Raw genomic sequence first — 14,350 nt, 5'->3', positions numbered from 1 at the left:
CAAAAGTCATAAAACCCGAAAGCCCATTCACTCACGAGTCTAACCATATCAATTTCGCTCAAATCCGATAATAAAATCCCATTCAAAACCTCAAATTTCTACTCCAAGAACTCTTCCTCATTTTTCCCAAATTTCCATCTCAAAACACTAATTAAATGATGAAAACAATGATATATTCGTGAATATTGACCAAATCCGAGTTAGAATCACTTACCCGATGTTTTTCCTTGAGAATATCTCAAATATTGTCTCTCCCCAACCTCCAATTTGTCAAAAATAGAAAATGGGACGAAACCCCCGTTTTATAACTTAAAGTTTCTATCGAGGCGCTGCCCTCGATTTCCTGACCTCGATTTTCATGACCTCGATTTCCTGACCAAATTTTCAAGACCTCGTTTCCTGACCTCGATTTTCATGACCTCGATTTCCTAACCTCGATTTTTCTAGACCTCAATTTTCTGACCTCGAGTTTTTTCCAGCAGAAACATTCCAGCAACTGTTTAAGTCCAAATTTTGATCTATTAACCATCTGAAACTCACCCGAGGCCCCCGGGACCTCAACCAATTACACCAGAATTTACTAAAATATTATACAAACTTAGTTGAAACCTCAAATCCCATAAAACAATGCTAAAACCACGAATCTTACCCCAATTCAAGCTTAAGGAACTTAAGAATTTCAAACTTCTACATTCGATGCCGAAACTTATCAAATCAATTCCGATTGACCTCAAATTTTGCACACAAGTCATAAATGACATAGCGGATCTATGAAAATTTTCAGAACTGGATTCCGACCCCGATATCAAAAGTTAACTCCACCGTCAAACTTCCCAAAAATTCAACTTTCGCCATTTCAAGTAAAATTCCACTACGAACTTCAAAAAAGATTTTTGGACACGCTTCTAAGTCCAAAATCACCATACGGAGCTAATGGAATCATCAAAACTCTATTTCGGGTTTATTTACACATAAGTCGACATCCGGTCACTATTTTAACTTAATTTTAAACCTTGGAACTAAGTATTTCAATTCATTTCTAAAACCTCACCGGACCTAAACTAATCCCCCCGACAAGTCACATATCAATTGTGAAGCAATAATTGAGCAATAAATGGGGGATTGGGGCTACAACTCTCAAAACGACTGGCCGGGTCATTACAGCAAGTGTTCTTTATTCGGATTTTAATATATTTCATGATTCCATCTTTGTTTTAATATTAAATTAGTGATTTGAATGGAAGAAAATGAGAATTTTTGTATAAACTTTGAAAAAACATAAAATGAGGATTTGAAGGCCGATTTATGTCGGAATTGGATAATTTTGGTATGGTTGGACTCGTATCGGAATGGGTGTTCCGTTTTTGTAACTTTTGTCGGGTTTCGAGGAGTGGATCCAAGGTTGACTTTTTAGGTTGTCTTTTAGTTTTCATTAAAGATTGAAGTTTTATTATCCGAAATTTATTTCCTTTGGTTTTTATTTATGGTATTAAGTTATTTTGGCTAGATTTGAGTCATCCGGAGGTTGTTTCACATGAGAAGCTCGTTTTAGAGTATCGATTTAGCTACTTTGAGGTAAGTATCTTGCCTACATTGTGTGGGTCGACTATCCCTTAAGATTTGAGTCATTTGTGCTAGTTGTGTTATGTAAACACCGTGTACGCGAGATGACGATTACGTACCCGAGAGTATTTGTGGAAATGTGTAATGACCCGACCAGTCGTTTTGAGCTCTAGCGCGTTATTCAGTGGTTTGAGGCCATGAGTAGCTTCACTTCGGGTATTATGACTTGTACGTGTGGTCGGAATTGAAATTCGGGGAGTTCGGAGTTACTTTTGAGGGAAAATTCTAATTTCAGAAGCTTTAAGTTGGATGAGCTGGCTCAGGGTTGATTTTTGAGTAAACGACCTCGGAATCAGGATTGAAGGCCCAACAGGTTCGTATGATAATTTTGGACTCGGGCGTATGCCTGCATCAGGTTTTGGATGACCCGGGAGCATTTCAGTGCCTATTATGGAAGTTGGAATTTTGGAAGAATTTCATAAATTTGAGTTGAAGTGCATTCCAATGTTATCAATGTCCGTTTGGGATTCTGAGCCTGGGAATAGCTCTGTATGGTGATTCTGGTATTGGGAGCGTGTCCGGATGTGGATTTGGAGGTCCGTAAGTCATTTGGCGAAAGTTGGAATTTGAAGGTTTTTGAGAAGTTTGACAGGGAGTGGACTTTTTGATAGTGGGGTCGGATTACGATTCCGGAAGTTGGAATAGGCTCCTAATATCAATTACGACGTGTGCAAAATTTGAGCCAATCGGACGTGATATGATAGGTTTCGGCATCGATTGTAGAAGTTTGGAATTTCAAAGTTCATTAAGTTTGAATTGGAGGGTGATTCATAGTTTCGATATTGTTTCGCGTGATTTAAGGCTTTGACTAAGTTCATAATGTGTTTTGGGATGTGTTGGTATACTTGGTTGAGGTACCGAGGGCCTCGGATGAATTCCGGATGGTTAACAGATCGAGTTTGGACTTGGAAGGAGAGCTGAAGCATCTGTTTTCTGGTGTAACCGCACCTGCGAGATTTTGGCCGCAAATGTGAAGCCACAAAAGCGGCCAGGGTGTCGCAGAAGCCAAGTCCGCAGGTGCGGACCATTTGGCGCAGAAGCGGAGGGGCCAAGGCTGCTGAGGACCACAGACGCGACACGTCTGTGTGCAGAAGCGCATCCGCAAAAGCGCATTTGGCCCGCAGAAGCGTGAGCCCAGGTACGCTACCTTGGGCGCAGAAGCAAGGGCTGTTGGTTTGAGCTGGAGACGCATCTGTGATGCGTTTTCTGCAGATGCGTAGCCGCAGGAGCGACTAGAAGACCGCAGAAGCGGAATTCGAGCTGAGTAGTGAGGTTTCTTTAAAAACGCGATTTGGCCCATTTTCTCCCATATTTCACTTGGTTGGGCGATTTTTGGAGAGCTTCAAGGAGGATTTTCATCATCATCATCATGTGTGCTCGTATTTGCGGGGGCTACATACGCACAAGGTGATGATAGTCTATGCGTAGCTACTAATTATGCCTATGTCCGGGTAGTTTTAGGTTTACACCATGCCTTGTTGATTCCCTTATTTGATTACGTTTATTATTTTCCTTGAAAAGAGTTAAGATTTGAATATGATTATTAATTGCCTTGAAAAGAGTTGAAATTGAGGATTTCGAAATTTGAAAGTTTTCATTTGATTTTCGTATTTTGAAAAGAATTGAGGAATATTATAATAACTTGATAAATCTATGTTTAACCGCGTCGCAACTATATTCCTTGAGAGGGGTAAATTTTTACTACTCTCATGGGAGCGGGCCGTTCACCTCGGCAGGTTAATAGATGCATCTATGGTTCGCGTCGTTCGACCCTCGGCAGTGCACAGTTTAAATATTTATGTTGGATCGGGTCGTACAACCTCGACATGACTTGCGCATGATAACTCTTTGGAACTAATAATACTTGACATTGCTTCATTGGATTGAGATATAAATTGTTAAATGATGAAAATAAGATTCGGGAATTACTATTAGTAAGAGGATTGTTTATTATTTCCGGTTATTGAGTTTTCAGCTATATAATGGAAATGCATGCTTAATTATAACATCGGTATTTTATTGTTAGCCCATAGTAAGTGTCGGAGTCGACCTCTCGTCACTACTTCTTCGAGGTTAGACTGCATACTTACAGGGTACGCATTGAATTACGTACTCATACTACACGTGCTACACATTTTGTGTAGGTACATATATGTCTAGTGGCCTTATGAGTCCTAATATCTTGTTTCACATGTGAGTGAGTTTCGTGATTTTGAACTCTACTTATGTGTTTACCCCTGTTGGGAGATTCTATTGTGGTAGCCAATGTCTATCATTTTGTTTTGTTTACCATTCAGAGCTATACGACTATATTGAACTTTCTGTTACTCATTACAGTAAGTTTTGATGTGATTCTTAATGGTTTGGCTGGTATGATATGTATTCTACTTGTGATTCAGAGCTGAGAGTGGGATCCTCAAGTTTTCATGTGGTTTGATATGTTTGAACTTGGCTATGTGCCGCGGTGTGGTTATATTAGGATGAGATCCTTGTGATTAGTTCATATGTTTTGATTCTCCCTTGTAGAATTGATTCGTAGTATGGTACTAATAGGGAGTTGTATCAGTCGGGCTTATTTGATAGTTCTCTCATGTGTTTCTCTATACATATTCAGTCATATTTGCGTTGTGCTTGTTAAGTTATAGCTTGTGAGGTGTGTGCCCAAGAGACGTTAGATGCGACTTATTAATTTGAGTGAATGGTCATGGAATCTTCATGTTTCTTGCATCGCTGCCAGTGTTGTGAAGGTTTGGAATGGGGTTCTAGATAATATAAGGTTAATTGCCAGTGCTGGATTTGATTATGGGTTGCTATAGTGGTCAGAGATGTTGTTATGGGCATATGTGTGATGTGTTATGTCGTCTGGTTGTATCTTGTAGGTGTACGCATGAGTTTTTGCAGCTGGTTAAGGCCGATATCGTGTGTTGATGTGGGAATCGGGTCTTGGGAAATGATCGGATGGTGAAAAAATTGGTTATAAGGCTTATTAGTGTGGGTGGAAGGAATAATTTTCAGTTGAGATGGTATTGTCGGGTCTTTGTGGATTGGGGTGACATGGGATCACCCGCAAGTATATATAAGGTGAGTTCATTTAGTGATTTGATGACTTCGGAATGGTTCTTGGCACGTTCGAGGACGAACGTTTGTTTAAGAGAGGGAGAATGTAACGACCCAACTGGTCATTTTGAGAATTAATAGCCTGTTTGATGGATTAAGGTCTCGAGTAACTTCATATTATGTATTATGACTTGTGTGTGGGGTCACGTTCGGTTTTCAGATGATTTGGGATTGCTTTGGAAGAATAGTTCTTGTTTTAGAAGTTTAAGTGAAAAGAGTTGACCAGAGTTTGACTTTTTTTTATGACGACTCCGTAATGGTATTTTGATGATTCCAATAGCTTCGTATGATGATTTTGGACTTAGGCGTGTGTCCGGATTTGGAGGTCCGTAGGTTGATTTGATGCATTTTGGTAAAATTGGAAAGTTGAAGGTCTGGACGGTTGAGAGGTTTGACTGGGAGTTGACTTTGTTGATATCAGGTTCGGATTTCGATTCTAGGAGTTGGTATAGATCCTTTATGTCATTTGAAATTTTCATGCAATATTTGACATCATTCCGGGTTGACATGATATGATTCGGCGCGAGTTGTAGAAGTTGAAAGTTCATAAGTTTATTAAGTTTGATTTGAGGTGCGATTTTATAGTTTTGATATTATTCGATGTGATTTGAGGCCTCGAGCAGGTCCGTGTTATGTTATGGAACCGGTTTTTATGATTGGACGGAGTCCCGGGAGCCTCGGGTGTGTTCGTGATGGGCTACAGGCCATTTCCTTCTATTTTGGACTGCTGATTTTTGTCATCTAGTGTTCTTCATTGCGTTCACGCTTGTTCTTTCACGTTCGCATAGTGTTATGGTGGTCTCAGGTACTTTGTTCTTCGCGGTCACGAAGAGGCGTTCGCGTTCGCATTTTGAGTTACGTGATCGCGTATAAGGGAAGCTGGAAGGGGCCTCGGGCCTTTGTTGTCCTCGATCGTGTGGGTGAAACCGCGTTCCCATAGTGAGCTCGAGACTGTGTGTCGCTTTCACGACTTCTGTTATGAGTTCGCTATTAAGGTTTTGTAAGTTGTTATCATTTTGTCTCCGCGATCGCGAGTGATTTTCCGCGATTGCAATGAGTAAATTACTGAGCAGATTATAAGTATTCTATTTCGAGGGCTTTTGATATTGTATCACTTTTTGAGTTAGAGAGTTCAGATTTAGGCGATCTGTTAGGGGATTTTCATGTGTTGTTGGGGTAAGTGTTCTTTATCCGGATTTGATTACATTTCATGATTTTAACATTAAATTAGTGATTTGAATGGGACAAAATGAGAATTTTTGTATAAACTTTCAAAAATGTAAAATGAGGATTTGAAGGCCTATTTGATGTTGGAATTGGATAATTTTGGTATGGTTGAACTTGTGTCAGAATGGGTGATCGGATTTTGGTGAATTTTATCAGGTTCCGAGGTGCGAGCCTGGGATTGACTTTTTGGGTTGACTTTTTAGTTATCATTAAAGATCAAAGCTTTATTATCCGGAATTTGTTTCGTGTGATTTTTATTTATGATATTAAGTTATTTTGGCTAGATTTGAGTCGTTTGAAGGTTGTTTATAATAGTAGTTTAGCTTTTTTGAGGTATGTATCTTGCATAACTTTGTGTGGGGGAACTACCCCTTAGGATTTGAGTCGTTTGTGCTAGTTGGGTTATGTGAAAATCGTGTACACGAGGTGACGGGTACGTACAGTGAAAATTGACCAGTTTGGACTCTTAGGCTTCTTTCATGTATTTATTTGGAATTGTTAGCACATGTTATATCTGTTATTCACCATGTCTACTATCACATGCTATATTTGAAGTTTTCGTTACATGCCACATCATTTACTTGTAGAGTTTGCTCTTATATGCATTTTTTGAACTTCTTACCACTTTTATCATTATGTGATCACTTTTATGGTTGAGTTACTCTTAGTTGAAATTGTTGTTACATGGAATCCTTTTGTTTCCGGGTTGTTCTCATGCAATTAGACGTAGTACTAGTTCGTGTAATCTCTTTCATTGTTAGCCTAATTCATACACTACAATCCGAAGTTTTCCATTTTATGGAAGTACTTTCACTATCGAGTTTATCCTTAAATAATTAATTGGAATTGAGGTTATCGAAAGTCATTAATCAACTTTAATTGAAGTTGTGTATAAAGAGGGTGTGGTTCCTTGTTGAGTTACTTTCCCGTTCATTTCATTGTTATTGAGATTCTATACACATTGTATTTGAGCCGTGGGCTATTTGCTTTGGAAGTATTGATATTGTTGGATCCTTGGAAAGGTTATGTCCTTTGGGCACTTGCGGTACGAGTTCATATGTCGTGTTGTTGTGATATTAGCACATGTGAATTCTTTTGTGGTATGGTTGTTGTTATACGGATTATAAGGGTGGCACTTTACCGTTGTTGTTATGTGGGGCATAAGGGTGGCATCTCATTGTTGTTGAATGTACGTAGTGATTCATGAAGCTATTGTGCTATTGTCCGGACGGAGCGATAAGGGTGGTTATGATATAGAGTGATACGTGCAGCTATCAGAGTAATACGGGTAGCTAATGACATTGTCAGGACGGAGTGATACGGGTGGCTATCAGAGAAATAAGGGTGGTAATGTCAAGGATGATGTGATATGGCTTGGGGACATTTTGTTGGTGATATTCGTGTGATGGTGTATTTTTCCTTGTGCATGTCATACACCTTACGTGATTTGTTGTGTTGCTTCGATGCATTACTCGATGTCTTTGATATTACTTGTTGACTTGGGCTATAGTCGCACAAACGCCCAAGCACACACTGTAGCATGCTAGTTATACTAGCTTAGGAGTATGAAACTTGACATTTATTGATCATGCCCATGTGTTCTTGTATTATTTGTTTCCACGTTGATACTGAGCCTGTGACTATGCCAGGTGGACTGTGATTATGAGCTTGTGACCACGCAGGATGGATTGTGATTATGAGCATGTGACCAAGCCAGGCGGATTGTGATTATGAGCCTGTGACTGCGCGAGGCGGATTGTGATTATGAGCCTGTGACCATGCCAAGCGGATTGTGATTATGAGTATGTGACCATGCAGGGCAGATTGTGATTGTGAGCCTATGGCCATGCCGGGCAGATTGTGATTGTGCGCCTGTGAAAAGGCCGGACGGATTGTGAATGTGAGCATGCACTACAAAAAAAACTTGAATTAGCTACGAATGTCGTCGCTAATCTGTCGCTAAATCGCCCGTAGCTAGCAGAATTTATTGATAATCTGTCGCTAATCCATCGCTAAATGAGATTAGCGACGAAGTTTTCTGTTTAGCTACAGAATTTATCCGTCGCTAAAACCAGATTTGTTTAGTAGTGATGTGATCATGCCGGGCGGATTGAGATATTGACACGTGAGTTGTCCGTGCGGTTGTGATTTGAAATGTGAGCACAAGGTGTCGTGAGCATATGATAGTGGGTTGAGACCCGTGACTTGTGACTATGAGATTATGTATCTCGGGTAATTTTTGTTGCAAAACTTGTGTTAGAACGACTTGATTAATTGGTTGTCATTTGTATTCCTTGTTTGGTTTCAATGGTATTTTATTGGTGTTTTTATTGCTTTACTGTTTATGTCACATGTTGATTCTTATTGCCATTGACTGATTCCTGCTTTCATTATTAGCTTTATACTTCGATACTGCACATGTTATGTTGTCTAATGAGTGTCTTGACTTGTACCTTGTCACTACTCCACCAAGGTTAGTCTTGATACTTACTCGGTACCGACCGTGGTGTACTCATCCTACACTTCTGTATATTTTTGTGCAGAGCCAGGTATTAGAGATATCGGACTCGGGCGAAGTTAGCTTGTTGATCGCGAGGATTAAAGGTATAGCTGCTTGATCGTCGCAGTCCCTTGGAGTCATTTCCTTATATTGTAGTGTCAGCTTGTCAATTGAACAGTATTGTATTTCGATCTTTGAGATCATTCCATGTATTCAGCTAGAATTCTTGACTCTGTATTACCAAATATTGGGAGGTTGTTATGATTATTGCCGCGTAGGCTTATTCCGCTTTTGGTTCGTTATTATATTAAACTATATTTTTAATTATTATTGTTAAAACTGGCCTAATCATTGATAGTAATCGACTTACCTAGACTTAAAGATTAGGTGCCATCACAACGCCTGCGGTGAGATTTTTTGTCGTGACAATACTAATTATATCTTTTGAATGTTGTGGGAAAATATGTTATCGCATTTCTATAAGGGAGTGTTATTAAGGGTAATACAAGAATGTTGAAATAAATATTTACTAAAATAAATTCTATATGACATTTTCTTTTAAATAGACCAAAACAATATATATTACTATAAAACACATAAATTGAAATGAATAGGGTATGTTCCGTTGATTGCATTGCAGTAATGATCTATCAGTTGCATCCAATCCAGATCTTTGTTTGACTTTAAATTTAGCTCCTAGAAGATAGCTGAAATTGTCTGATTTCTGATCTCTTTATTGTTACTAGTAGTGTTTGCCAAATGAAGGCCAAACACATAGATAACCCTTCAAAGTTGACATCAATTTTTATTTAGACGCTCTATTTTGGACTTGTTCTAGTTGAACTCTTTAACACCTAATAAATTGTTTAAATTAAACACTTGCTGCTGATATGGCATTGTGAGCATATCACACACTCACCTCTTCTCCTTCGGATCCTTTCATTCTTCACCTCTAATACCATTTTGACTCTCTCTTTCCATAATCAGATTTTCCCCATTATCAATAATTCTTCTCCATTTCACTAGATATTAATCTTCTCCATTTCACTACTTTTCAATTATCATTCTACCATGCATAAACTACTGAGCACTGATCTTTTACCGCCGCATCCCTGTAACATTTTCTCCACCAAAAAAAAACTTCGTTCTTTTTCTATTATCACAGCTATTTTTTGGAATAAAAGTTTCTCATATACCAGGGCAATTCAAACATTAATAGCAAACTTCACTTTTTCACAGCTTGAACAACCCCATTATTTACTTTTTTGTTTACTATTAAAGTCAGAAGATTATATTAATAAAGTAAAGCAGCAATTCATAATAATAGTCATATGAGAGCCACCAAGCCTTTAATTATTGCATAACATCTCTTCTGTATAATAGGGTATCGAATTGAAGAGAAACATATCTCTCATTCTCTTGCATCCACATCACGACAAGAAACATGGGATATAGCGACATTATATAAATGTCGCCATAAGTCAATTAAATTAAATGTCGCAAATTTATTTAGCGACTTTTATTTTATACTTAAATTAAATATTAGAAATTTTAATGTCGTTAATTTTACGATATTTAAATTAGTATCGGTAAAAATCTAGTGACATTTATTTAACGTTTATCAAATGTCAACAATTTGAGCTCTTAAACTAACTTGTTTGCGACATACATAAAAATGTCAGATAAATCGTTTGTTTTTGACATATTATTTGAATATCAAAATCATTATTTATATTATGATATTAAGAAAAAAAATATTCCCTTTTTGTTCCTTTAAGTATTATGTAGAATGTGTAGTAAGAAAGTAGAAAATAAAGAATTAATTATTGCTGATCTTACAATACTACAAACATTTTTATTCATTTCAAAAGTTTCAAGAGTTGTACACCACATACGATTCAAACAAAATAATGAACTACTTTAACATATGACTACATAACCATAACTTTTCTCTTATAATTTTCAAATACACCAACATAATTTAAAGCTTCAGCATCCATGTATTTCTCTTGATGAAGTGTTCCATACTTTCACCAAATCAGGATTCCTTCACATTATTTGATCTCGCGACCTTCAAAATCTGATGTATCCAAGATCTGAAATTAAAAAAAAAAAAAAAAAAAAAATCACCAAACTGATTAAGGGAAAAGGGTAAGTAGCAATATAACATTTTAACCTCATATGGAGTAATATCAACGCTTCTAGACTCTTTTGCAGGAAATTCACCTTCAAAAAGAAAACAAAAATAAACAACAAGAAAGAAAAAAGTTCAAGAATTTCAGTAACCAAAATATCACAAATCTGATTTCACTCGAAAAGAAAAGTCCAAACGTACATAACACGAGTTAGAGTAGATGAATCTGATTGCAAATCGAGATTCTGACAGCGGTAATTGCTGAATTTTAGTCCTAGCAGGCGGCACTTCTAGGTCTGAAACGAATCAAAAGGTTCAATAAAAAGAAATCTCAAGACTATAGATGGAAAATCTAGGGTTATCAACAAACAGTCAAAAGCAGTTAAGAAACAAAATACAGAAGGTTGAGATTTATAATACTTATATTGAAGCAAAATCTTACCAGCGGATTGTGATCAGAATGAGTGAAAGATATGGAGATGAACTAATGAAGTTTCATAGTTCTTACGGTTGCGGCTTGAAGAGTTGTGGAGAAATAGGGTTGACTGTTATTTTTAACTTTCTTTTGTATTTCTGTAAAAAGAAGAGAAGCTTAAAGGCCCATTAAAATGTTTAAAGTTATTTTTTCTTGTTGGGGAAAAAATTATTTTTGACATTTGTTATAAATGTTACTAATTAAATGTTGTTATATTCCTAATAATATGACATTTAAATCAAATGCCAAAATATTTTTTGAAACAATAAATGCGGATATTCTTATCACATTTTCTAACAAATGTCACTAAATTAAATTTTTTCTGACATTTATTATAAGTGTCACTAATTAAATGTGACCGTATCACATATTTCTTGTAGAGCATTCAGCTTTCCCATTTTCTTGTTCGGATGTTTTGATTTTATATATTAATTTGGCGCTCTAAAACTAGTAAGTGAGTTGAGGGGTGAGGGAGGAAGAAGACGACCATGGTGGATTAAGAAGTAGATCGACTTTGGGGGGATTCCAAAATTTAACAGAAAAGCATTTATTTGATATTCTCTATGTAAAACTGTAATGATACATTTTCTATAGATAAGACATATGCATTATAAATAAGTAAAAACATAGAGCACAACAGGAAAGAAAGTACAGTGGTGAGGGTGATAAGTAAATAAGAAGAAAAGATAAGTTTAAAACATGTTTGATGCCACCAAATTACTCCCGTGAAGGTGGATAAGGAGTTGCAATCAAATAAAAGTCACTCTTTCTAAGAACAGCTAATCCAGCCGATTCAGCTAAGTCCAAGTCACTTGGATTGATTCCGGTAGGAAGATTCCAATCAAAGTGGTACAATAGTTGAGCCAGTGGCAAATAAATATTAGCTAAACCAAATGATATTCCAGGACAAATCCTTCTTCCACTACCAAAGGGAAGAAATTCAAAATTATTACCAGTAAAATCCATAGTGCTATGCTGAAATCTCTCGGGCTTAAAGCTTTCTGCATCAACCCAATATTTTGGATCTCTTCCCATCGCCCAAACATTAACCATGATTGTGGTTTTTAAAGGAATGGTGTAGCCATTTATATTTGTTTCTTCCCTACATTCTCTTGGAATCAACAGTGGAAGTGGAGGATGGAGTCTAAAAGTTTCTTTAATTACTAACTTTAGGTATTTCAACTCCTCTACATCATTTTCATCGAAAGTTTCTTTACCTTTAAAGGTATCTCTTACCTCAGATTGAGCTTTGATGAGTATACTTGGATTCTTCATCATTTCTACCATGGCCCAAGTAACTGTTGATGATGAAGTTTCTGTTCCACCAGCAAACAAGTCCTGCATGATGAGCAAGTTTAATAATATGTCTTGATTGCTAGCTATTTGTCTTTATAATCTTTTCACCAATTTCTACTGAAATATTTAAATTTCTTTTAACTTCAAGGCCAAAATTATTTTCTAATATATGATATTTAGCTATTATTTCACTACCCTAGAAATAATAAATTGTGGTGGCTGACATAATTTTTTATTGTTATCTTTTTAATGTGTAAATTTTATTAAGTCCTCTGCTTGCCACTATATCAACTCTCTAGGTACCAAAAATGATCATGCAATTTAAAAATGCAAGTGCATGCATACTTGAATAATAATGAGGGTAGATTTATGCATTATATATAGTACTTACAATAAAAATGGCCTTGATGTTGTCAGTGGTGATTGGAAATTGAAGGCTTCCATCCTTCATAAGTCTTAGCAATACATCAATTAAATCTTCACCTCCTAACTGACCATTGAACTTGCCAGTTGCAAGATTTTGCTTGTGCTCATTGATGACATTCTCAATAATAGTATCTATCTTATGGTGGAGATACATTGTTTTACCCTTCTTTCCACTGAGCACATGAAGAACCTTCTGTGAAGGGAATATGTCAGCCACATCAAACCCTCCTACTGTTGCGACCAAACACACTCACGCAAGTATACGCGGTCGTCAAGTAATAAAGTGACTAAAAGTCGGATGTCGAACCCACGAGGACTTATGATTAACTATTAACTAAATTAGACTATCCCAATTATCTAAACAAGAATTAAATTCAAAAATATTTTATTCTAACTAATTAAATAAGAAAAATATAAATAATAAACTTTGAACAGAGAAAGAGCAGATTTTAATGATATCAATGTAATGAAAACGATCTAGGGTTATGGGCTATCTAACAATCCTATTGTATTCGTCAATTGAATTGACCGACTAATTTATCTAGCTTATTGGTTGACAGGGTTACTGCTCATAAGAATCTGTCGAGTTCTTACTCGCCTATTCAAGCTAACCTAACGCCTATATGTCTATGGAGTTAGAATCAACAAGAACGCATTTATAATTCCTGTAAATCAACCAAGCAAGGCAATTAGGTATATGTCTATCCTAACTACGAATCCGTTCCCCGATGCCCGAGTTCAAGAACTTGCCCTACTCAATCTTATATGCAATATAGAATTCCCACTTTCGAGTTCAATTCTAGATTCGTAGATAATATTCAATTGGTGATCAAGCAATTAAATAATTAAGTGCAAGATTGAATAAATAAACTAATATGATAAATCAAGAAGTCAAAATTAATATCCGAATAACAATATTCATGAAAGAACCACAACCCTAGAACGTGAAGTTTAGCTCCACATAGACATGGTAGCCAAACAACAAATCATATAAAGAAACATAAAAATTACTAAGTTTGGTGGGAGAAAGATGGAACTTGATGAATTCCGGCCTCCACAGCTTTTTCGTGGCTTTTTCCCTCTCTCCAATATGTTAGATGACCTAAAAGAGGCGTTTTTAGCTTATATATTGCGTACAAAAGTCGTGGGCCAAAGTTCTCCTATTTCTAATCCAAATCAGCTTCAGGGATTGATGCTAGGGTGGATGCGTCGCATCCACCTTGTCCTCCACTTCTCAGCTTCGGATGCTACGGTGGACGCTATGGGCCGACTTCACTGCTAAGGGTGCATGAAATCTGATCTTTTTCTAGATTGGATGCGACGCATCCAACCCTTCTTCCTCTGGCTACACCACCTTTTCTTCATATTTTGCACTCCGAACACCTTAAATCGTCACACATAACTTAATTAGTCATCAAACCAATAATTACACCATGTTGGGTGTTTTAAAGATTAAATAACATCAAGAAATGGTTAAAACATGGGTAAAGTAACATCAACACATATCGAAATATGCCAAACATCACTACCCCACACTTAAACCTTTGTTCGT

At 36.9% G+C, this 14,350-nt stretch overlaps 1 protein-coding gene across 1 annotated transcript; it reads right to left on the bottom strand.

The window, feature by feature from the left end:
- Positions 1-10,345: 10,345 nt before the first annotated feature.
- LOC142173918 (premnaspirodiene oxygenase-like) lies at positions 10,346-13,024 on the bottom strand. Its single transcript, XM_075239849.1, has 3 exons — positions 12,764-13,024; positions 12,030-12,414; positions 10,346-10,563 (listed from the first exon to the last, which is right to left on the bottom strand). The coding sequence occupies exons 1-3, from the start codon at positions 12,950-12,952 to the stop codon at positions 10,541-10,543; spliced, it is 597 nt and encodes a 198-aa protein (XP_075095950.1). The 5' UTR covers positions 12,953-13,024; the 3' UTR covers positions 10,346-10,540.
- Positions 13,025-14,350: the final 1,326 nt, after the last annotated feature.

Source organism: Nicotiana tabacum, chromosome 19 (genome assembly GCF_000715075.1).
Source record: "Nicotiana tabacum cultivar K326 chromosome 19, ASM71507v2, whole genome shotgun sequence".
NCBI lineage: Eukaryota > Viridiplantae > Streptophyta > Magnoliopsida > Solanales > Solanaceae > Nicotiana > Nicotiana tabacum.
The sequence above is the reverse complement of the archived record's forward strand: the minus strand, read 5'-3'. Positions and strand labels throughout refer to the sequence as shown.

Excerpts from the sequence above, each read along its gene's own strand:
- LOC142173918 (XM_075239849.1), bottom strand. The coding sequence starts at position 12,952 with ATGTATCTCCACCATAAGATAGATACTATTATTGAGAATGTCATCAAT. Across the intron at positions 12,415-12,763 it reads ACATCAAGGCCATTTTTATT|GACTTGTTTGCTGGTGGAAC; the intron begins GTAAGTACTATA and ends CTCATCATGCAG. Across the intron at positions 10,564-12,029 it reads TAGCACTATGGATTTTACTG|ATCTTGGATACATCAGATTT; the intron begins GTAATAATTTTG and ends TTTTAATTTCAG.